Source organism: Camelus bactrianus, chromosome 9 (genome assembly GCF_048773025.1).
Source record: "Camelus bactrianus isolate YW-2024 breed Bactrian camel chromosome 9, ASM4877302v1, whole genome shotgun sequence".
NCBI lineage: Eukaryota > Metazoa > Chordata > Mammalia > Artiodactyla > Camelidae > Camelus > Camelus bactrianus.
This window is the reverse complement of record NC_133547.1, coordinates 210,971-234,557: the sequence shown is the minus strand read 5'-3', so window position 1 is coordinate 234,557 and position 23,587 is coordinate 210,971. Positions and strand designations below refer to the sequence as shown.

At 54.3% G+C, this 23,587-nt stretch overlaps 2 protein-coding genes across 6 annotated transcripts; both read right to left on the bottom strand.

The window, feature by feature from the left end:
* Positions 1–3,226: 3,226 nt before the first annotated feature.
* On the bottom strand, positions 3,227–7,548 carry A1BG (alpha-1-B glycoprotein). Of its 5 annotated transcripts, none has more exons than XM_045521925.2 (8): positions 7,429–7,548; positions 7,306–7,344; positions 6,944–7,219; positions 6,250–6,522; positions 5,682–5,978; positions 4,766–5,062; positions 3,669–3,956; positions 3,227–3,389 (listed from the first exon to the last, which is right to left on the bottom strand). In XM_045521925.2, exons 1-8 carry the CDS (start codon positions 7,460–7,462, stop codon positions 3,382–3,384), a joined length of 1,512 nt encoding a protein of 503 aa, XP_045377881.2. In that variant the 5' UTR covers positions 7,463–7,548; the 3' UTR covers positions 3,227–3,381. The 5 variants fall into 5 exon arrangements, with proteins under 5 accessions (XP_045377881.2, XP_045377879.2, XP_045377882.2 ...); XM_045521923.2 differs by having other exon boundaries at positions 3,227–3,314; XM_045521926.2 differs by having other exon boundaries at positions 3,841–3,956.
* Positions 7,549–7,686: 138 nt separating this feature from the next.
* Positions 7,687–14,332, bottom strand: LOC105074529 (uncharacterized). The gene has a single exon (XM_074370898.1). The coding sequence runs from the start codon at positions 11,622–11,624 to the stop codon at positions 10,965–10,967; it is 660 nt and encodes a 219-aa protein (XP_074226999.1). The 5' UTR covers positions 11,625–14,332; the 3' UTR covers positions 7,687–10,964.
* Positions 14,333–23,587: the final 9,255 nt, after the last annotated feature.

Below are 23,587 nucleotides of genomic sequence, written 5' to 3'. Positions count from 1 at the left end.
GAGTGTGTCTGCCATGTTTGTCTAAAGGGGAGGGAGGTCCAGGGAAGAAAGGAATCTTTATTAAGGGCCTACCTGTGTTGGTCAGTCTGCCAAATGATTTATATACAGCACCTCATTTAATCCTCACACAACCACCCCATTCACCATAGGCCGGGACGAGGGGTTTGAGCCTAAGTGACCGGCCAGGCTTACACTGCCAGGGTAGGAGCACTTGGACTCGAGAGCATGTTCACATGTGTCAGCAGTTTCAACAAGCACGACTATGCCTCGCAGACTACACCGAGCAAATATAATAGACTGGATTTCTGTCAGATCCAAGCGTATGTTCTTTAGAAGAAACACACCTAAAACAAGGACACAGGAGAGTTGAGGGCAAAGGAATAGAAAAGGATACCCGAGGCGGGCATGAAGCTGAAGAAAGCTGATGGAGCAGTGTTAATTTCAGACAAAATAGATGTTAATATGGAAAAGCACTGTTTTTTTTCCCCTTAATGGAGGTGCTAGAGAGTGAACCCAAGACATCCTGCACGCCAAGCACCCACTCTGCCAGTCAGCCACCCTCCAGAAAAGCATTGTTAAGGTCAAAAGATCACTGTTTTTTGAAAAAAGGAACAGTGCATTAGGATGATGTAATAGTTTGAAACCAGGCAGGTTATAACAGCCTTGTTATGGGACAGAATCACAATGAGAAACTGATGAAACCATAAGTGTAGTTGGGAATGCAATCACATTCTTTGCAATGACAGTGGAAAGAATATTGAAGAAATAATGCTGGAAACTTTCCCAGTCTGGCAGAAAGTATAAACTTAAGGTTCAGAAAGCTCAGTGAACCCAAAATAGCATAATCTCAAAGAAATCCATACCCAGACCCATCATAATCAACGCTGAAAACTAAAAACAAATTTTAAAATTTGGAAAACAGCCTGAGAAAAACTATGTATCACAAAAAGATTGATACAAAAAGATCATAGATTTCTTACCAGAAATTGTGAAGGCCACAGGGCAGAGAAAACATTTTTAAGTGCTGAAAAAAAGAACTGTCAGTCCAGAATTCTATATGCAATGAAAATACACTTCAAGAATGAAAGCAAAATACAGACATCCTTAAATGAAGCAAAAACTAAGACTGTTGCCAGCAGGCCTATTCTAAAAGAAATGCTAAACGAAGTTATTTTAGAAGGAAGGGAAATGACAGCAGAAGGAAAATGAAAAGTAGTAGGTTGCATATATTTGATCTTTAAGATATGCATGACTGTGGAAAGTGAAATTTGTAACGTTGTCTGGGAGAGTTTCCAGTGTATGTTGATGTGGTATATATGACGACTGTAGCATAAAGAGCAGAGGGCATCAACATGCAGTGATATGTTTGAGATTTGTGCATTTTACTGTATATAAATTGTATCTTAAAGAACCATTAAGTAAAAAAAAAATTTCTTTATTAAAGAGGGAAGGGTAAAGAGACCTATATAGTGATAAAATTTGTACATTCCACTTTAAGTGGAAAAATGTCAATTCTAAGAAGACTGAGAAGAGTTAAGTATGCATATTGTAATCCGTAGAGAAATCACCAAAGAAGACTATACAAAGAGATGATCAAAAATTCAGTAGATGAATTAAAATGGAATCTGAGGGGAAAAAAAATCCAAAAGAAGGCAGGAAAGGGGAAACAGAGGGATAGCAGAAGGAAAAAACAGAAAAGAAAAACGTAAACCAAAACCCAAGCATTTCAATTATTACATGTAAGTGGTCTAAACATACCATTTAAAAGAATTTTCCAGAATGAATTTTTTAAAAAAGAAAATAAGAAACCCATGTTAAATATGATATAGGTAAGCTTAAAGTAAAAGAGTAAAGAAAGATAGAATACAAAACCATCAAAGAATGCTGCAGTGACTATATTAATATCATACCAAGTAGACTTCAGGACGAGGAAAATTACCAGGGATAGAGAGAAATTACATGTTAAAGGGCAAATTCACCAAGAAGACAACAGTTCCAAATATGTATACATCTAACAACAAAGCCTTAAAATACAGGAAATAAACACTGATAGAGCTGAAAGAAAATCATAGAGAAATTCACAATTAGAGTTGGAGACTTCAACACCTCTCTCTACAGGACCCACAGAACAGAAAGACAGAAAATCAGTAAGGATACAAAAGAACAGAACAACCTCACCAACCAATTGGATGTAATTAACGAAGTTGCCAATAGTTGACCTTTTTTTATCCACAAAGAAGTAATTTCCCATGATTTAAACTAACACAAACCTATTTTCAAGCCTAATATTAAGCTGTTAGTAATGTTTCCGTCCAAAAGTCAACAATCTAAGTTTCCACCTGAAGAAAATGAAGAAGAACAAATTATTTCAGCAGGATGTAGGAGTGGAATGGTAATGATACAAGTAGAGATTCACAAAATACAGAAGAGACAATACAAAATGAGCAGAGCCGAAAGGTAGGTAGTTCTTTGAAAATATTAATATAATTGATAGCCCCCTAGCTACACTGACCAAGAGAGAGGGAGAAGGGTCTTAACCTCAATCATGAAAGAGGTGACATCACTCCAGACCCTGCAGGCAGTAAAAGAATACAGGAATATTGTGAACAACTCTATGCCAATAAATCAGACCTCTCAGGTGAAATAGGCAAATTCCTTGAAAAACCAGTTTATCAAGCATTTGTTGGTAATGCTAACCTAATACACACTGTATGCCAGCACCTCGAGGGCCAAGCTCCAGGCAGGGCTGGGCAGTAGTCCAGCAGGGTGTCAGGCAGCGCCGAGGGGGCTCAGGTTTAAGGGAAGTGGGAAAGAATGGAAAGACTCCCAACTCTTCCCACAGCTCCAAGCTTTGATGTGGGAACTGGCCTTCGGTTGGAGACACAGTTGGGCACCACCAGTTGGTGGCCATTTGGACTGGGAGGACAGAACTAGAAAATGCAGCCTCCAGACTGCCTCCCAGTTCAATCAAGATTAGTCTGGAGCTTCAAGCTACCCTCCTGCCCACACCTGCTGGGGACTGGGCAGAGGCGACTGGGGAGTAGGAGGCAGCTTACTGGATAACAGCAGAAGGGAGTCTTGAAAAATGTGGGCCAATCCTTGGCCTCCCCACCCCCACTCTCAGGATCCGACCCAGAGCCCGTCCACCTTCAGGACACAGGATCTCAGATCTCAGCCCTGGGACTCCAGCCCCCCTGTACCAGGGTGCCATTGCCCAAAGACACAATTTAATGTCTGTCTTCACATTTATTAATTCCTGGGATGAATGAAGGAGAGCCATCCACTTCTCCCACCAGGGTGAGTCCAGCTTCCAGCTGCAGCAAGAGGGATCAGAGTCAGACTGGAGAAAGGACTTCCCAAGGATACAGTCTGCAACTGGGATCAGCTTCCTAGACAAATTTGACACAAGAGAAATGGTAGGGGAAGGAGGCTTCTTGTGCCCGCTTTCCTGGTGAATCAGGGCAGACCTCACTGAGATCCCCTCAGGAAGGAAGTGGCTTGGTCAGCTGCCCGCCAACCCTCCCACACACCCAGGCCCACTAACGAGGTTAGTGCTGGGAAGAGGTGCAGGGAAAGGGGACTCCTGGAGGAGGGCTCAGTCTGGGCAAAGCCTGGGAGCCGCAACCCAGCCCACTGAACTGAGCTCCCCTGGCCACCTGAAGCTTCACCTGCCACTTGGAGCTCCACCGGATCGCTGAGCTCAGACTGGAAAGGGTTGGGCCAGTAGGAGCGGTAGCGGCAGCTGTAGCTGCCGGTGTGTTGGGGGCCCACGTAGGTCAGCACAAGGTCAGCGGAGGGCTGGGCAGCCCACTGCCTTGTGGAAGGCTCCCCTTCACCCACCCGCAGCAGCTCGAAGGTGACGTCGGGCACCTCTCCCTCGCAGCGCAGGACAGCATCGCGGCCCGGAGTCACGGCCCCCCTCCACAGGGGCCGGAGCTGCGGCTTGGGCAACGGTCCTGGGCGAGCAGCCGGATGGGTCTGGTGAGGTCCCTCACCCCAGGCAGCAGCTGCCCAGCCCTGGCCGCCTGCCTGTTCCCCACTCCAGCCCAGGCTGCTGGCCTCACACTGGTCACTGCACTGGAACTGTGTGTCTCCGTCTCACCCCCTCCCCAGGACCTGTTGAGTCCCCAGGCCCGGGTCTGCCCTGTGACTTCCTGGGGTCCCCAGCGTCCCGCACTCAGGGTTAGGGTGAAGGTTAGGGACAGGACAGGACAGGTGAGGGGAAGGAAGACAGGATGCAGAGGGCTCAGCCCAGTCAGTGGTCTGGAGGTAGGACCTGTGCCCAGGGTCCTGACTGGTTTCTGCCCCCAGGACACGTGGGTGAGGAAATCAGGAACACATAGACCCCAGGGACAGCGGGGCTCCTGGAAAATTACACCTCCACTCTCCACCGTGGGGACGTGGGCCCCGGCAGAATTTGGGGTCACAGTCTGACAGCGACCGACACGGGTGTCGCACAGGAAGACTAAGGCACTAGCCAGTGCAAAGCCATTAGGGATGTGAACCCTAAAATCTGGTCCAGCCTCCACGATCTCCACCGAAGCGCTACCCGCAGCCGACGTGCTCACGTCGATGGGAAATAAGCCGAAATGCAGGGCGCCCCCAGGACCCTCGGCGGCAGACCTCCTACTCCCCTAAGGAGCCGGCTCTGCGGGCAGGGCCGAGGCCCAGAGCGCTTTCCTTTGGCATTCCTCCGGGACGGGCCGGCACCCTCGTTTTGCGCACAGGTGGAAGGAGGTTTCGGGCCGCCGGGCCTACCGCTCACCGTCCACGCGCAGCTCCACGCGGGCGCTGGGCGCGGAGCCCGCGAAGGGCGGCGCCGTGTCTGTGTAGATGCAGCTGTAGTTGGCGGAGTCGACCACAGAGACATCGTGCAGCTCAAAGTGGGCCTTGGTCCCCGCGGGGCTCAAGAGACTGTGCACCAGGCGCCTGCCCGCATTCTCGCGCACCAGGGCGAAGCGCACGCCGGTGCGGGGTGCCCAGCACTGCAGCTGCACCAGCGTGCCGGGCTTGGGGCTCAGAACCGCGGGCTCAGCCGATAGCTCCGGCGCTGGGAGCGTCCCTGCAGGGAGGACGTGGGCTAAGTCGGCTCCAGGGAAGGATCCAGCCTCGCAGCCCTTGGCCAGGCTGAGCCTTCTGCCAAAGAGTCTGCTGCCTCCCGGGCGGCCCGCCAGGACCGCCCGGCATAAGACTGAATCAGCCTCCCGACCTCCCGGTCCCTGTCCTCTGTGGACGCTCACACACACTCCTACACTGTTCCTTATTAATTTCAATGCCCATAAAAACAGACAGGGATGAGGTTATGTCTGTCCAAAGAGCACCCGCACCCCCTATGATGGTCGGCATCCTCTCCTGGAGTTTACATCTCTGGTCTGAGTCCCTGGTGGGTCCTGCAACCCCAGCCTGGCCATCCTCAACAGAGAGCCCTCAGCGTCCACCCGGACCCCGAAGGCAGGAGGGGGCCCTGGGCAGGTAATGCCTGCATGGCCCAGGTCAGATTTGCATATTGACCTGACTATTCATTGTGGGGCCAAGAGGCTAGGCTCATTGTTCCATCCTCAGCTGGGGAAACTGAGGCCTGGCAGATGAGCCGGGATTTAGCTCTGCAGTAACAGACCCTTCCCTGCTCTCTCCTCTGGCTGCCGCCTTCCCAGCCCCGCTACCACATTCCCCAGGCTCACCGTCACTCAGAACCAGCTCAGCCGGCGCGCTGTCCAAGGACCAGGGCATTAGCTCACCATGCAGCCGGTAGCGACAGGTGTAGACATGGCTATCCCCCAGGGCCAGCTTGTCCAGGTGGAAGAAGATACGGTCTGGGCTGGTACTGGACATGAGTACCTGCAGCACCTCCTCACCCCGCCGCAGCTGGAAGTCCACACCGCTCAGGGGCGCCACACAGGTGAGGGTTGCGGGCGAGCCCGGGCGCAGGACCTCAGAGGACTCCCTTTCGAGAGTCAGCGTGGGTGGTGGCAGCCTGGCTGCAAGTCAGGGAGGGTCACTGGAGGGGCCAGAGTCCCAGACACCCCTGCTGTGGGGCCATTCCTTAAAAAAGCTGCAGTCAGCCCAGCCTCCAGACCTTTGCCCCAGGAACACCCTTCCTTCTGGCAAACGCCAGGCAATTGTGTGGCCCCTGTTTCCAAACCCAGTCCTGGGCAGGGGTATTAGGAGTTTGGGGTCAGGGTAAATGCAGCTCTGTCCTCCAGGAGCCTCCTCCCCCAGGAAGCCCTCTGGGATGGCCCCCACACTCACCCAGCTCCTCTATGGTCACAGTGGCACTGGGTTCAGAGAGGGCACCTGCTGCATGGATCCGGTAGCTGCAGCTGTAGTTGCCAGCCCGGTGGACTGAGAAGGTTGCCTGCATAGCCTTTGGGGCCTCAGCCACCTCCAGAAACTGGTCATCGCCTTCCCGCCTCAGCAGGAAGGTTACACCCCGAAGCCCCCCAAGGCAGAGCAGTGTCGTGTTCAGGCCCATTGTGATCCAGGAGACCGTCTCGGTTGAGAGCAAGGGTGGGGGCAGGGGCTCTGCGGGTGGAGCACAGGTCATGTGTGGTTCTGCATGCCTTGGGAGATGTGGGGGTCCAGCCAGACCTGGATCTCCACACTCCTAGAAATGTGAGGGAGCCAGGAGATGGAGGCAGGGACAGGCCGAGACGGGGGACTACAAGAGGAGACATGTTCAGGGCCCTACTGTGCCCCAGGCCTGCCCTAAGCACTTCCTAGGGATTCAGACACTTACTCTTCACGACCTTCTAGGGTCAGTACAAACATCCTCATTTTACTGATGGGGCAGTTGAGGCTCAGAGATGTCACCTGACTTGCCCAAGGCCACCAGCTACTCCGGGAGTGGGGCAGGAGGAGGACAAGGAGACTGATGAGTGGAGGACAGGAGGCCTCTCCAGCAGCCTCTCCCCTGACTGGCCAGGCCAGTTAGCGCTCCACTCACCTGTTCCAGTCAACTCCACCAGGTTGCTGAGCCCCATCCACCCGCCATCTGTGCTGTAGCGGCATCGGTAGAGGCCCCGGGTGTCATTGATTACTGCTTCTAGTAGGAACCGGTGCTCAAAGGCAGGTGAGTCCAGGCGCACTGGCTCCTGGGGCACCCCATCCTTGAACAGCTGGAACTCCTGTGTCCTCAGGACGCTCTGGCATGTCAGTGTCACAATGGCCCCAGGTTTCAGCAGGGACTCAGCCTCTGCCCATAGGTTGGCCCTTGTGTCAACTGCACGAGTGGGGACAGTGGTCAGCTGGGCGCCCAAACAGGGCCTCACCCTGCAGTGTCCACCACACCCGGGCCAGCCCACTTACTTAGGACTGCCTCCTCCGTCACTCTGCCCAGGGCGAGGCCTGCGGAGACCCACCTGTGAGATCCCATGCTGTTCCTTCCTGCCCCCATCCTACCCCCGGGGGGCCCCAGACCTGACGCCTCACCCCAGAGCAGCAGGAAAGCGGCCCGTGCGGACATAGTCAGCCTCACTTCAGCCCCAGGAGTTTCTGTCCGGTTATAAGGCTGAGGTGGGGGGGCGGCGCCGGCCACTGACCTCTCTGTTTGTTTGTCCTTCCCGGAAAGTGGGCCTGCAGGGGGTCAGGACAAAGGGCGAGCCACGGCCTCAGGAGTCTCCATTACAGTAATCAATAACTGCATATGAATAAACTAAGTTAATAATAAAGAATAAAAATAACTGAATGATCTAATGAAGCAAACAATAACAAATGAAGACAATTGACAATAAATAATAAAATGATTTAGGTAAAAAAATAAGTACAATTTCAAAAAATAAAATGAATACTAAAACAGGTAATGTAATAAATAATAACAAATAAACTTAAGCAATAGAATGGAATCATAGTTACCCGTAAATAAGATGATTAAAGTGAAAATAATAAATTACTTCATAGTGAAATGATAAAACACTAAATATTAAAAATAAATAATACAATGAATGACAAACTAATAGTAAACTAAAATAATAAATATTAGGAACAGTATAGTAAATAACAAATACATTAAAGTAATAAATATTTAAATTGCTTATAAATAATAATTAATAATTGATGATAAAATAATAATAGGAGGACGGGCATAGCTCAGTGGTAGAGTATGTGCCTAGCACGCACGAGTTTCGGAGTTCAGTCCCAGTACCGCCAATAAAAATAAATAAAAACCTAATTACCTCCCCCCCAAAAATAATAAAAATAATTAAAAATAACAATAAATAAAATAATAAAATTGAGGCACCCACTGCTGTGGCGTTCACAGTGTCCTGCTCGTGGACATGGACAACAGGTGGTGTGACTGTCACTCCCGTGTTAGGTGGGAAGGAAGGGAGCCTCAACTGCGCATTTACACCGTGGGCAGCAGGAAGGAGGGGGTAATAGGAGTTTTTTAACCCAAGAGGGGCTGCTTCTGCTAGGGAGGGAGGTTGAGGATGACCTTGGGGGTTTGAAGGAGTCTCACCTTCACAGCTACAGATCCATCAAATTCTTTTTTCTACCAATAAGCAAGGACCATGTGAATCCCCTCATTTTTGCTTGATGGGGACAACAGTACACCTTCCCAACTCGCCTCAAAACTGGCAGCTCAACTTCCTTATCCTGTCGCTATCCTGACCTCCCCCAGAACATTACACCCACCCCTTGGAAGACAGAGAGCACCGGGTAGCAGAGACACTCAGTGATGAAGTGAGTCCGATGTGTCCTCCTTGGTGGAGGGCCTCGGGATGGCGAGCCTGTCAGGACACCCCTTCGAAGGAGAAGACCAGCTGCTGCAGCCAGCACTGTCCGCCAGCCAGAGAGAGAAGTGGACTCTCTGAAGGAGCCACAGAGGCCCAGATTCTGGACACAGCATATCCGCCTCAGTGTGCTGCTCCAATCCACTCACCAGCTGCAGTTAGGGGTGAGGGTGAGCGGCGCAGAACGAGGGGAGTCCATGTGGCAGGTCCTGATGCAAAGCAGGCTGCCCTCCACTTGGGCCCTACTTCCCGGAGGACCCAGCGGTGCCACTGAACAGTCCCCACGTGCCTGGCAGTGAGGCTGCTGTGTTGAGCCTCTGATGAACCCAAACAACATAATGCAGGACCCAAGGTTTTCAGGGCAAAGGTGTCTCTCCTGCACCCTCCTCTCAAGTTCCAGCAACAGCCACGGTGGCCTTCTCAGAGTCCAAGATCCTCGGCTCTGGTAAGCCCCATCCCTTTTGTACACCCAGCCCTGGAGGTGGAGCTGCTCTTCTTGTGAATCTCTGGATTCTTGTGATTCTGCATATTCTTTCAGTCTAATAAAGCCAAGTAGACAATTCTCTTAAAATACCTAGTGAGGGTCACTTATTTGACTGCCCCTTGCCCGAGCCAGCCCCTTCTGTCCCATGTCCCACCCGTCACACAGGCCACATGCTCCAGCCCACCTGGTCGGGGCGATGTGCTGGTGTGCAGGTCACTGGAGCTGTCTACATCAGCCTTGTCTCCCGTCACCCGCCGCCAGCCCCAGGCCTCCCAGCTCCGCCGCCGGGGTGCAGGTGGAGGAGCACCTGCAAAGTGCCAGGTGTAGCACCTGGTGCTCAGTGATCCTTGCTACCATCCTACTCCCCTGCCAGGCAGCTACGTGGGACCTCAGGGCTGAGTCCTCAGGCTAATCCTGGTCCTCTGTGGGGCTCCACTCGGGAGGAGGGATGAGAAGGGACTTGCTGAGCTAGGAAGGCAGGGTTGGAGCTCCATGCCTTCCCTCTCCCTGCTGCTCTCTCAAGCTCCTGCTGGAGCTGCTGATCTTGGCCAAGGAGACCTCGAAAAAGGAGGAAGTACAGCACGCCCAGCCGCGCAAGGAAGGTCCCTGATGTGGGGGTGGGGGAGCAAGACTGAGAAACACACAGACTCCAGGGGGTACCCTGGAGCAGGCCCCAACAGTTCCGACCTGGGAAGAGAGAAGGGGTGAGGGGGCGATGCCAGCGACGTGGTCTTGGGCAGAGTGAGCATGCGGGGGCTGGTTCCCACACCAGACACAGATGCCCCCGCACACCTTCCAGAGTGGGTAGAGCAGGTGGCTGCCCTCAGCGAGGGCAATGCTGTGGCAGCAGCCCAGGGGCAGGGGGTGGATGCAGAGAAAGTTGTCCAGGGTGGAGAGCGGGGCAGGTTGTCGGCTCCGCCCTCGCCCCCACCCACCACTGCTTCCCAGAGCCCGGAAACTGCTCTGGCCCAGCGCATGGCAATTCCCAGATCCACTCCTTCCTGGGGAGGCGAACGCCAGCCCTGCTCCCGGAGGATCGGCCCCTCCCCCGGCCAGCATCGAATCCCTCAGGCGGTCTTGCCTGGACTGTTTTTCCTGAAGTGAGTCAGTCCTGCTTACTCAACGAGCGCAGGACGCGTGGACTGTGCCAGCCCAAGGTGTGTGGACGCGATGCCGCGTCTATAAGGAACCTGAAGTGTTTCAGGCTGCTGGGATTTATCTTTTAGAAACGGACTCTCAGCCCCAACTGTGGAGGAAGGAATGGGGGTACAGGCAGCAGCTGAGAGCTGAGCATGCTGGGACCCCCCCCCCCAACACACACACATCCTCTCCTTTGCCCACCAGAGTCCTCAGAGCAAATCGTCTGACCTTCTGGCTCTTGGCTGAAGACAAAAAGTCCTGTGTAACCTCGAATCCAGAGGTGGAGGGGAGGGGTCTCATCTAGCCCTCGTTCCTGGGGAGCCTGCAATTCTCGCCAGTCTCTGCACAGCTTCCAGGACCGAAATTCACCGCCTTCAGCCTGTGAGCCACCTCCCCGCCACACGTGTCCACAGCCAGGCCCCAGGGGGTCACCACTGGGGCTGCCTTCTTAGGGACCGTTTTTTCAGCCGTGATCTTCTGCACCCGTGGCCGCTGCGCCAACTCTCCCAGCACGTGAAGCCCACCCAAGCTGGCCTGCAGACGGCTCATCCCCATACATTGGTGGCCGGGTCTCGAGGTGCACGGGCCACCAAATTGACCCGCCCTCTCCCTCAGGGCGCAGCGCTGCCCGCGTGCCGCTTCTGATGCTTGTTGAGGTTGGAGCGGTGGTTGAAGGCGCGGCCGCACCGGCTGTAGGCGTAAGGCCGCTCCCTGGTGTGCGTACGCCGGTGGCTCACCAGCTCCGAGTTGTGCACGAAGGCTTTGCTGCAGTGGATGCAGACGAAGGGTTTCTCGCCGGAGTGCGGGCGCTGGTGCTGGCGCAGCTCGGAGCTGCCGCGGTCGGCGCACGCGAGGAGCCGCTCACCAGTGTGAGCACGCCGGTGGTGCGCCAGGCCCGAGGTGCCCCTGAAGGCCTTGCCGCACTGGGCGCACTGGAAGGGCCGCTCGCCTGTGTGCGTGCGCTGGTGCTGCAGGAGCTGCGAGCTCTCAAGGAACCTCTTGCCGTAGTCGGTGCAGGCGAAGGGCTTCTGGCCGCTGTGTGTGTGCCGGTGCTGCTGCAGGCCGGCCGCGCGCAGGAAGACCTTGCCACAGTCGGGGCAAGCGTGCACCCGCGCGCCTGCGTGGATCTTCAGGTGCTCGGCCAGCTTGGAACTCTCGCTGAAGGCCTCTTCGCAGTCCGGGCACTCGTAGGGCGTCTCGCCCGTGTGGATACGACGGTGCTGGCTGAGGTTGGAGCTCCAGGCGAAGGCCTTGCCGCACTCTGTGCGCATGTAGGGCTTCTCTCCCGTGTGCACGCGCCGGCGCTGCTGCGGGTAGGAGCTCTGGCTGAAGGTCTTGCCACACTCGCCACACCAACAGCCCCGCTTCCCCGGGAGAGGCAAGGGGAAGGGCAACAGGTCATCGGGGATGCGGCTGGGCCTGGCCTCGTCGATCCTGCAGTCTGCGGGCTCCAGCTTCCCTCCCAGGGCCCCTCGGTCTGCTGTCGCCCCTAGCGTGGCATGCTGCGGAGTGTCCTCTGCCTCCCGCAGGGCCTCTGCGGAGTCTTCCCAGGCCCCCAGGCCTCCAGAAGCTGCCCCCGCGGAGGGTTTTGTGGTGTCAGTCTTCAGCAAACTCTCGGGGACATCGCCTTCCCCTGGAGCCACCTGCCGGGCGTGTTGACTTGGGGTCCCCACCTCGCCTCTGGGATTTGAAACTGGAGAGAGAAAAAGCTAAGCCTGAGACAACCCAAAGACCCATAGGGAGAGGGGCAGAGGGGCCTGGTGGTCTCAGGAAGGGTGTGACTGCCGCTGCTATGAGGCAGGGGCCACTGGACAGAGGCATGGCCGGCCATCACCCCCACCTTTCTCTGAGCTGGCCTTGGACAGCCCTGTCCTCTCCTCAGCCTAGAACAGAAAACGTGGTAGGTGGGGCCGCAGATGTTCAGACTTCCTGGGTAGAGGCAGTGTCTGAGGCAACTCTGAGTCAGACCCTAATCCTGCTGGGTGTGGGTAGCCTGGGCCTGTGACTGAGGGACCCTGGGAGACCTCGGTGTCTGCCTGGCCTGTGCCATTCACACAGCCCCTCACCAGACTGGGCAGAAGGGTGCTGGGGGTGGGGGTGCCAACACTGTGGAAACTCAGAAGCTGCCCACTTCACCTGTGCCAGCCTTGCTTAGGGCCTGGGGCTCCATCTCAGCACAGGGCAGGTCCAGGGCCTTACTCTCATCCCCCGGCTCCACCTTGGGGTCGCCAGGCATCAGGTTGGTTGGGACACCTGTTTGTGAGGACGAAGGTGGACCTGGCCATTTATGGAAACATTGGATATGAACTGCCCTCCCCCAAGAGGCTCGAGGTGACCACTGTGCCCATCTTCCTTGGTCACCTTACCCCAGCCCTGAACCCTCGGCAGCCCCTGCCACCCAACAGGCAGCCTGGCCAGAGATGGAGGAATCTCAGTGGCTGCCAGGCAATGTTAGGCCACTTTGGGCCTCTGTTTGGGTCCAGCCAGGCTGACCCAGCTGCCTGAACCCAGGATGTGGGGCAGCCATGGGGCAGCTGTGTAGCCAGATCCCTTGGGACACAAGCCAAGGGTGGGGGTGGGGAGGCCACACCTCCAGTTTGTCTCACAGCTGGCAGAGCCCTCCCCACTTGCCCCTGACCTCCCTTTTGTGGAGCCCCAAGCCCAGCCAGCTGGCTCATTCTGCTTACATTGGAGCCATTAAAGATCCCAGAGGTTCCAGTCCATTCACTTCTGGGCCTAGCCTCCAGGGACACCTGACATTCCCAGGCTGGTGGATGCTGTACCTGGAACAGGGGCCCAGAAAGGGTTTGGACACACCTCCTGCTCCTCTCCCTGCTCCGTCTTGGGGACCAGCACCTCCTGTGGCCAGGGGGCTGGGACCTGGGGACAGGAAGACAGGCAAGGCAGGCCGAGTGTTGGGCCCTGTAGCTCCATGGAGGAAAAGAGGGGCAGGTGGTGGTGCCCTCCATCTTTCTGGGTGCCCACCCCCACCTCCCCACGCTCTGAGGACAAACACAGGTTAGCATCTGTCAGACTCTGAGCTGAGACACAAAGCTCTCACCGTCACTCCCCACCAGCACCCCTGCCACACCAGTCCGGGCAGGGCTTTGAGCCAGGCTGGGCAGCCCTCACCTGGAGTCCTGGCCTACCTGACTTCTGTTGCAGCCCCTCAACCAGGGCAGCGGCTTCCTCAGGGCTGTTTGGCTGCTGGCCCTGCACCCAGGCCTGGATCTCATGGATCCCGCTGCCTGGCCAGGGCCTCATGGGGCCCCTTGACTTCCTTGTAACAGAACCCCTAGAAGTGCTGACCAGGGATCTTGGGGCTGGGCTCACCCCCCACCGGAGCTGGTGTGTTCTGGGAGACCCAGGGGGCGAGGGCAGATGCCTTGCTCATCCGGGCAGCCATCACGTGCCCTCCCAGGCAGAGCAGGACAGTCACATGGTCCAGGGCACTTCCTCTGGACCTAGAGACACAAAGGTGAGCCTGTGAGCAGAGGGAAGCCATGAAGACACCTCCCTAGAGCCCTCTGAGAGGAAGTGGGGTCTACAGGCCTGGGTGCTTGTGTCTGTGTATCCACAAGTCAAGGAGTGCTTGTGTCAGCCTGTGTGTCCAGGTGTCTGAGGGATAGACATCTGTGGTCACCCGTGCCACCCCCTCCCCTCTCCCTGTTCTCCGGGTCCTCTGCCCTGGCTTCTTCAACTGCTTGGTTCCACACGGAACACTCTAGGCACAGCCAGACTTGACCAGCAGATGGATCTGCTGGACTGTCCCACTTCCACTGCATTTTTAAAAAATGTGAATTAGTTGCCAACATTAAAAAGTAATCAGATGCTGGTGGGAATGTAAAATGGTGCAGCCTATGTGGAAAACACTCTGTGGGTCCTCAAGTGGTTAAACATAGTTACCAAACAACTCAGCAATTCCACTCTTAGTTGTCAATCCAAGAAAAATAAAAATGTGTCCATGCAAAAGCTTGCACACAAATGAAATAGCAGCATTATTTATAATAGCCAATAGGTGGAAACATGCCAAATGTCCATCAACTGATGGATGGATGGATAAACAAAATGTGGCCTATACATATGATGGAATATTATTCTTCATTAAAAGGAATGAAGAATTGATATATCCCTCAAGATGTGTGAACCTTGCAAATATTATGCTAAGTGGAAGAATCCAGGCACAAAAGACTTCCTGTTGTAAGATTCTGTTTATCTGAAATGTCCAGGATAGGCAAATCTGTAAGAAACAGAAAGTAGATTGGTGGGTGCCTGGAGTGGAGGAGGAGGGACAGGGAATTTGGGTACAGATATGGAGTTTCTTTAGGGGTGATGAAATCACCTAGAATTAGACAGTGGCAATGGTTACACAAGTCTGTGAATATGCTAATGACCACCAAATTGCACACTTTAAAATAGTGAATTTTATGGCATGGAATTTATTTTTAAAAGAAAGTCATCAGCCAAATCCAAAAAGTTACTCATTATATAGTTTCATTTATGTAACATTCTTGAAATGATAAAATTGTAGAAAAAGAAAACAGATTACTAGTTACCAAGGGTTAAGGAGGGGGTGGAGTAAGGAGGGGGAGTGGGTGTGGCTATAAAAGGGCAACTTGAGGAATCCATGTGGTGATGGAAATAGTCAGTATCTTGACTATCAATCTGAATAACTTGTTGTAATTGGTACTATAGTTTTGCAAGATGTGACCATTGGATAAAACTGGGTAAACAGCACATAAGCTCTCTTTATATTATTTCTAATAGCATGTGAATTTATAATGATCTCAAAATTGAAAGTTTCATTTTATTATTTGTTTTTTAAACTTTTTTCTCCCAACGTTTTTATTGGAGGGGAAGGTAATTTAGGTTTATTTATTATTTGTTTTTTTAAACAGAGGTACTGAGGATTGAACCCAGGACCTTGTGCATACTAGGCATGCACTCTACTACTGAGCTTTACCCTCCCCGGGAAAGTGTCATTTTAAAAAAGTCATCAGAATTCAAAAAAAAAAAAAAAATTCCGTTTTTGTGTCTGGAAAGACATGTTTCTGAGAATGGATCCTGGAAAAGCTGCCCGACACGCTACCCTTCTAACAGGGCCTCCCTGCCTGGAGTCAGCCCGGTCTTAGGGTAGCATCCAAATCCCTCATGGTCCTTCCCGTCTGCCGTCACCACTCTGCCCTCCCTACCTGTGCCCCTTTCTGCCTGAAAGACTTGTCCTCCAATTTGTCACCCTGAATGCCTACTCACTACGCGATGTGCAGGCCACAGGTCAGAGGCCACCTCCCCCGTGGGGCCCTGACTCCCACGCCCACAAGGGGCTCTCGTCTGAGGGGTCACAGGTGCCTGTCATTCATTCATTCAGGTGAAGGCTGGGCTGGGCTCGGAGCACAGCAGGCAGGTCGGGGTGGGGGCTGGATGCTTGGGGGTAGGGGAAGCAACGCGAGAAGAGGTTTGAGTGAATGAATGAATGAGTGAATGAATGGATGGATGGAAGGGAGGCGATGGCGCAGCCCAGGCACCAAGGGCGGAACCACAAAGCAGAGTCCCAGCAGCAGCCGAGTCGGAGTCGCCGCATGGACCCACCGCACTGGCGCTAGCGCACTTCCGCCCGGACCCCGGGAGCACCGAACCACTCCCGGTCACACTGGGCTGCACGGAGATCCCGCTATGCGTGGTTCCAGGGCGTGCCACGCTCGGTCCTACTCTGAGCGGCGGGGGCGGTGGGAGGCACAGGCGCGGGTCCGGCGAGGACAGGTACCGGACTAGCGCCCGGGCTTGGGCAGGGGGAGCGGTGGGCGGGTAGGTGGGCGCGGGGTGTTCTGGGAGCCTCGCGGTTTGCCCCAGGGCGCCCTAGCGTCCTGCGTTGCCGTGGACACGCTCCGCCCCTGCCTCAGCCCCGCCCCCGCCTTTCCTTTACTGACCGGGACGGATGGGGACACTCGCGAGCGCACCCAAGGTCGCCAGGGCCTTGGACACAAGAAGAAAACCTGGAGGAAGAAAGGTTCTGCGGTCAGAGGAGTGCACACTCCCCACCCCCGTCCATTCTCCGGCAACCGCGGCCTCCTCAAAACCATGAGGCGCCCGGTAGGGGCTCTGGGGCCGCATCTCCCAACAGCCTCCTGCTGGTCTAGCCCGCCCTACCTTAGGGAACAGCAGGCTGGAATCATAATCTTTTTGGTGTAACAGTTACTCGCACTCAGCCTAGGTGAAACCGGGAAGGTCCCTGCAGGACATTCCCCGTCTACCCAGCTTCTTGTTTGGCCGTCCTCGAGTTCCAAAGAACAGACTCAAGCAGCTCATGGTTAGGACTAGATTCCTGGTTCCTTCTGAGGATGTATAGATAATCTGACAGCTATCTTTGTTGTTCTGCAGAAACTAAGACACCCCCCCCACACACACACACCTGGTGGAGGATGGTGGTGACTACCTGCTGCTTTACAAGCATGTAGACCCCAGACTGGTTGAAACACAAAGTTGATGATTGAGATTCCCAAAATATCAGGCTGTTACCACCTTACCACCAACTAATCAGGAAAATGCCCACAAGCTGGTCAGGAACCCTGCAGTCCTCACCCCTCACATTGCCTTCCCTGAAAGCCATGGGGGAGTTGCGGTCTTTTGAGCACTGGGCCCTGCCTTAAGCAACAGGGATACCCCAGTTGCTCAGCTCCCTCCCCAGGATCTCTCCTCCACTCCTGGGAAGTCTGCCCTCCTGGCTTCCTGCCTTGGCCATCAGCCAGCTCTTCTGGGAGGCATGAGATGCAACTCATCTGGTGGCAGTACTGGCAGCCTAGAGTGCCTCTCTCCTCTCCCCCCTGGCCAGCTGGGTGTTCTCAGGGCTGATGGCCTCATCTACAAGATGGATGTGGTAACTGTAAATGTAAACGGCTGAGCATGGCCCGGCTCATTCCAGCAAGAGCCAACCCCAGGAAGGGCTTCACGCCTGCTGTTAAGATTTCCAGATTCATCTGTGGCTGTTGTTGGATTCCTGCTGCTGCTGCAACAAATTACCACAAATGTCATGGCTTAGAGCAATGTAAATTTATCATCTTGCAGTCCTGGAGCCTCATTCCGGAGGCTCTGAGACGAGATCTGTTTGCTTGTTTTTCCAGCTTCCAAACACCCTCCACTTTCCTGTCTTGGGAAAGTCTCTGTCTTCCACCACACACTCTCCATGTGTTACCCCATCTCCTTCATGTGGACTCTGCCCCGCCTGCCTTTCCTTGTACAATGACACCTTGGGCCCCATGAATAATCCTGGACAGTCTCCCAAATCAAGATCCTGAATCACCTCCTAGTCCTTTATGCCCTGTGAAGTACCCCAGTCACAGGTTCTGGGGACAAGGACATGTATCTCTTTCAGGGAAGGCAGGGCACTGTTCTGCCAGCCACACTGGCTTTCTCTGAGCTTTTCATATGATTTACTGGGCAAACAGTCTGTGCATTGAGATGCCATTTAGAGGAAACAAGACTAGATATTTACCCTGGAATCGTGATGGAGACTCACAACCACCCCATCTAGGGAAGGGCTCTCTTGGTGGTGTGTAGCTGTGACATGCTGATTGGGGGCTGACTCTGATGTGTGGCCGGCACCATGCATGGCGGGGCAGCCAGAGGGCCCACCCAGAGGGGAGGAAAATGGAACGAACTTGTCAACCAGGCTCCTGAATAGTAAGTCACTGAGTCAGAAAACTGACTTATTAAAGAACCCATGGGCAAGAATGAGAATTTTCCCTGGGTTCCTGTGACCCCCAGCATGAAGATGGGCCTGCCCAGTGTGGCCTCTGGGGTTTGAACATGTGACCACCTTGCTGAGCACCAGGGCTCAGGGCTGCCCCTTTCTCTGTGTAGAAGGCAGACATCCCTCTACCAAACAGTCCAGAAATCTGAGTTTGTTTACGGAAACTGCTCACTCCAGCCAGCTTTGGACTCACTGCTGCTTTCCTGTCAGTTCTGCGAATTTCTCACAGGCAGTGTCCAAGGTCTGAAAGTCATCAGGATGCGTGTAACCAGGGCGCTACGCGGTTTCACCCCAGGACACAGCAGAGTGACCGCACGTGGGTGCTGCGACCTGTGTCTCTGGAGGGCTGTTTTCCTCTTGAATGTCACAGCCACGTGACAGAAACGCACCAGTGCTCTGGGGGAAAGTTGTTGAGTGGAAATCAGACGCACTGAATTGGTTAAAGGTGAAAATGCAGAGTTTGGCACATTCCGCAGATCATGAGGGGCCACAGAAGCGGCTGGTGTCACTGCCCTGCTCTTGAGGGGACAGGAAGCTGAGGCCTGAGTGAGGGGTGTCTGGTCTGGTCTGTGGTTGGCAAGTGACTGGTCTGGGGCCTCCTCCAAAGAAACAAGGATAATGATAGGACAGGACCCTGCGGGACCGGAGGGTTCACGTACAGCCCTCATCACACACCTGATCATTGCACAGCCCTCCTCCCCTGCTGGGCCTGCATGGGACTGGCCTGCAGCCCAGGGCAGGTGAAGCCACACCCTGCCCTCCCCTCCCCACCAGGGGGCCATCAATCAGGACCGATTCCTTGGAAATCCAACACCTCCGCCCACACTGTGGCAGCCGCCACTTTGTGCCTCGGTTTCTGCACCTGACAAATTACCAGTTGGGGCTCAATTGAGACCAAAGGGTGAGGGTACCTGGAGCCCCTCCTGCAAGCAAGTGTGAGGACAGGTGGGTGACAGTGGACACTAGCATGTCACACCCCAATGCCAGACTGCCTGTGGGGCCCCAAGAGAGTCCCCATCACCCCACGAACCAGTGGGAGGATGTGAAGGGAAGCATCTCTTTCCCGGACACCTGTGGCTTCAGTCCAAGGATTCCCTTCCCAGGTGGGGATGATGTGGCCATCCTGGAAGCAAGACCATCCCACGAATAAACGGGTACAAAGTAACCTGCAGCAGACACCATTTCCACGTGGAGCGGTTCTTGTTGACCTATGGGGGGGGGGGTGTCAAGGCAAGGTGCATTCTTTACAATGTGGAGCTTGCTGTGCAAATCAAGTAGACAGGCCGGAGGGCCCAGGCTCCAAGAAGCGTTACTCGTACACCAGGACTGGCCAGGCTTCTGGCTGGAGGCCATGTGGTGCTGCACCCATGGCAGGTAGACTGGCCCAGGGGCTGCCGTGACAAGGACAGCTGGACAGGAAGACTTGGCAGGGAATGGCCAGTGAGAATGCACTCCCTCACAGCCAGGGCACAGCAGCCCCTGGGGAAAACAGCCTGGAAGTTCCCCCGCAGTCAACAGAGCAGCTCCACTCCTAGGGGCCCCGCCCAAGAGAAATGAGTACAGGCCTTCAAGCAAAAACTTGCACACTGACGTTCACTGCAGCATTTCTCCTGACAGCCAGAGGGTGGAATCAACCCAAATGTCCATCCACTGATGAAGGGATAAACAAATTGTGGTCTGTCCGTACAAGGGAATGTTACATCAGTAGTAAAAATGAATGAAGTTCCAATACCTAGTTGGACCTCAGGAAATATGGTCAGTGAAAGAAGCCAGACACCAGAAGACCACGTGTTGTATAGTTCCATTTACCTGAAACAGGCACATCCAGAGACAAAGAGATCAGTGAACGGGAGTAACTGCTTCATGAGTACAGAGTGTCATTTTGCGGTGCTGGAAGTGTTCTAGAATTAGACAGGGATAATGAGTGAACAACTCAGAAAATAGATTACCTAAAAAATATAATAAAAACCAACCTGAAAAAAATAAAAAAAAACCAACCTGAATTGTGCACTTTAAAATGGTTCAGTTATGTTATGTGAATTGTATCTAAAAAGGGGGTGGGCAGAATGCACTCTTGCCATAAGGGGTGTCTACCTTTGGCAGCTGGGCCAGGCCACTTGGCAACACGCAGGATGTCACCTGGGCCCAGCCACAGGGACAACATTGTACTGAAAGGGTGTGTGTGGGCATGTGTTTATTTTTTATTTTTATTTTTTAAAGAAATTTTTGTGGGGAGTGATTAGATTTATTTTCTGAGGAGGTACTGGGGATTGAACCCAGAGCCTCGTGCATGGTGCACTTTACCACTTGAGCTATATCCTCCCCGGGGCATGTGTTCAAACAATACTTTTGTAATCAGAAAAACAAGGTCTTTGGAATTCCCAGTTAAAGATAAAATAGCAACTTCTTTCGAGTGGCCAAGCCGACTGCATGCCAAGCAGTTTTCGAATCAAAGCTTGATGTTGGGTTGGCAGCATTCCCCCCGGGGCACAGACTTTCCTTCAACCAGGCATCTTTCAGTCCACTCGTATCAAGAAGAAGTGCTTTGTGGGAGGCTGGACACACCTGCCGGGAACAGTGGGAGCAAGCCGAGGCCCAGGGCAATGCCTCATGGTGTCCCAAGGCCCGGGGAACTGCTGTCACCAGTTTACAAGGAAGCTGTGACTTGGCAGGGGCGAGACTCAGGCAGGTCCTAGGGCACAAGCCCTTACGCCTGCCCAGTCTGTCTGATGGTGGAGACCTGTCTCCACACCCAGGGCCCACTGGCTCCCTCCCTCTGCCACCCACCACAGATGCTCTCACAGCTGTGGGCTCCGCCCTCCCCCATTGTCTGCCTGCCCGCCCCCGCTCCCCAGCTTTCTCTGCAGCCCAGAGCCTCGGCCTCTGGGCGCTGTGGGTTTTGCAGATTTCCTTGGTCTGCCTCCAAGAAGCCAGGCTGACCTTGCACGGGGACCAACTGCAGAGCGGCTGGGGTGGCCCCCAGGACTCTCTGCTAACAGAGATCAGTCCAGGGACAAATCTGAGGTCCCCCCCCACACAGAAGGGGGCTCCTCAGCCATGCAGCCTGATGTGGGGACCCTGTCACCCCTTCCTCCTTGAATAACTATAACCCCAGGGTGGACTCTGGCCCCTCCCACAGAGGAGGGGATCCCAACATGAGCGCTGAGCAGCAGGAAGGCAGGTACCTGGTTTCTGTGCATCAGCCCAGGGGACGGACCAAGGCTTCTGCAATGTGCATCCCAGAAGCCCCACAGCTGGGATCCAGGTCCCTGTGACACAAGACCAGGTCTTAGTGTGAAGGACACTGGGACCTGGGCACCTGCCACACTCCTGCCCCAAGGCTTCCAGTGATTGCCACCCCCACGTGGTCATGGCTGCATCCCGGTTTGCATAACAGCTGGCAATCAGCGCAGGGCCTCAAGCCAGCCCTCGGTGTGATCTTTGGGACCTCCAGGCATCCACCAGGGTGGGAGAAGATGCCACGGGCAGCCTGGCCAACCCAGGACGGCTAATCACCATGGAATCAGCGGACCGGCTATAGGACGTGAGGCCACCTAGGACTGGGCAGGTTCCATTGAAGGAAGCTGTAGTGGATTGAATGGCACCCCCACCCCCAGAAGATACGTCCACACCCTAACCCCTGGAACCTGTGAATGGGACTGTCAGCCGAGGGAGGCTGATGTGGGGTTTAAGGAGGTGAGCGGCCCAAACGAAAAAATGCACGAGGAGTTGCCATATTGCTGGACAGACTTCAGCCGGAGACACCATGGGGTTAACAACACTTTATTGTCACAGGGAGGTGCACCCTATGATGCACCTGTCCTGCTTTTATCTGTTTTCTGTCAGCACATGCGCGGTCTGAGTTTCTTTGTTCATTAGGCTTACAGAATATCTCTAGCACATGCGTACTTCTATTTTCTTTGTTCTAAATCTTATATAATTGATGCATGCGTGCAGCAATTATTTACTGCATACTACAAACATACTCTGATCGTGGCCTTGGGTCCCACGGCTATAACTCATCTCAATGCTCCGATCGTGGCCTTGGTTCCCACAGCCTTAACTCATCTCAACACCAGCTCACAGGGACCTTATCTGGGAAAAGGCTATTTGCAGATGTACTTAAGGATCTTGAGATGAGATCATCTTCAATTCCCTGGTGGTGCCCTAAATCCAATGACAGAAACCATAAGAGGGAGAGGGAAGAGGACGAGGCCAAGATGAGTGAGGCAGACACAAGCCAAGAAACACCTGAAACCTGGAGAAGCCAGGACAGGTGCAGGGGATGGTTTCTGCCTCAGAGCCTTTGCAGGGTATAGCCCTGCCGACACCTTGATTTCAGACTTCGGCCCACAGTACTGAGAGAAGAAAACCTTTGTTATTCCAAGCTGCCCAGCTAGTTGTACTTTGTTGTAGCAGCCACAGGAAACCAATGTGGAGACTGGTCCAGCATCCTTGACAGGATGGGTGGGTTGCGGGGGGCTCTCCTGATCCCTGGTGATGTAGTCAGATGATGGCTCAGTGCCTGGACGGAGGGTCAGGGAAGACTGGGTGGTCCCAGGAGGCAGCAGCCCCCGTCTGACAGGAAGGGATCCTGAACTCACAGGAGGCAGGGGCTAAGGGGCATCCATTAGCCATGTGCACAGGCCCCCTGCTCCCACAGGTGGCTTCTCTGGCCATCTGCTATGACAAAAACCTGCCTCCCAGCACCAGACACAGCAGGTGGAATCTGCAGACTTTGGCTGCATCTCTCTGCCTCTCCTACTCCTAGCCTGCACCATCGAGCTCTCTTACCTACTAGAAGCCTGTCCCTGACCCTGAATTGCAACTGCCCAGGTGTCCTAAGAGTGACTTTTTGTCTGTCCTGAGTGGGCATGATCTCTGCCCTGAGCGCTTGCCCGGCCTTCCTAACTACCCCTGGGGCTGATGGTGAATAGGAATAGGACACCTTGGGGAAGGGGGAGTGGGGTGGGCTGAGAGGTTAATGTGACCCCGGCGGAATTCTGCAGAACCGCATGGCAACAGCACATGGGAAAGAGGTTAGTGAGGCTGAATGTCCTCAGAACTTGGACGTGGCCCACTGAGGCTAATAAGAGGGTGTTCAGGGAAGTCAATAGAGGCAGCCTTGAGGTGTGAGTGGCACAGATTCTGCGCCGAGACAGGGGTGGCTCCACCAACCTGAACCACGAGCCAATCTCACTCCCAGTGACAGCGCTAGAGGACGCAGCCCCTAGCCCCTCTCTCCTGCACCGTACACCCAAAGGAGAGGCAGCGCATGACATACAGCAGGGCACAAGGAGTGCCCTCTGAGTGCGGGCTAAACTCCCTTCCACGTCTCTCCTTCCGGTGGTGCGTTCCCTCCTGGGCCTCAGCCTCCAGGCCCAGATGGGGGACGCGGGATGCAGAACTAGACCAGACAGGCCCGCCCGGAACTGAAGGACCGACGTGCGGCGGCCAGCCCGGACCCGGAACGTGCGGACCGGAAGT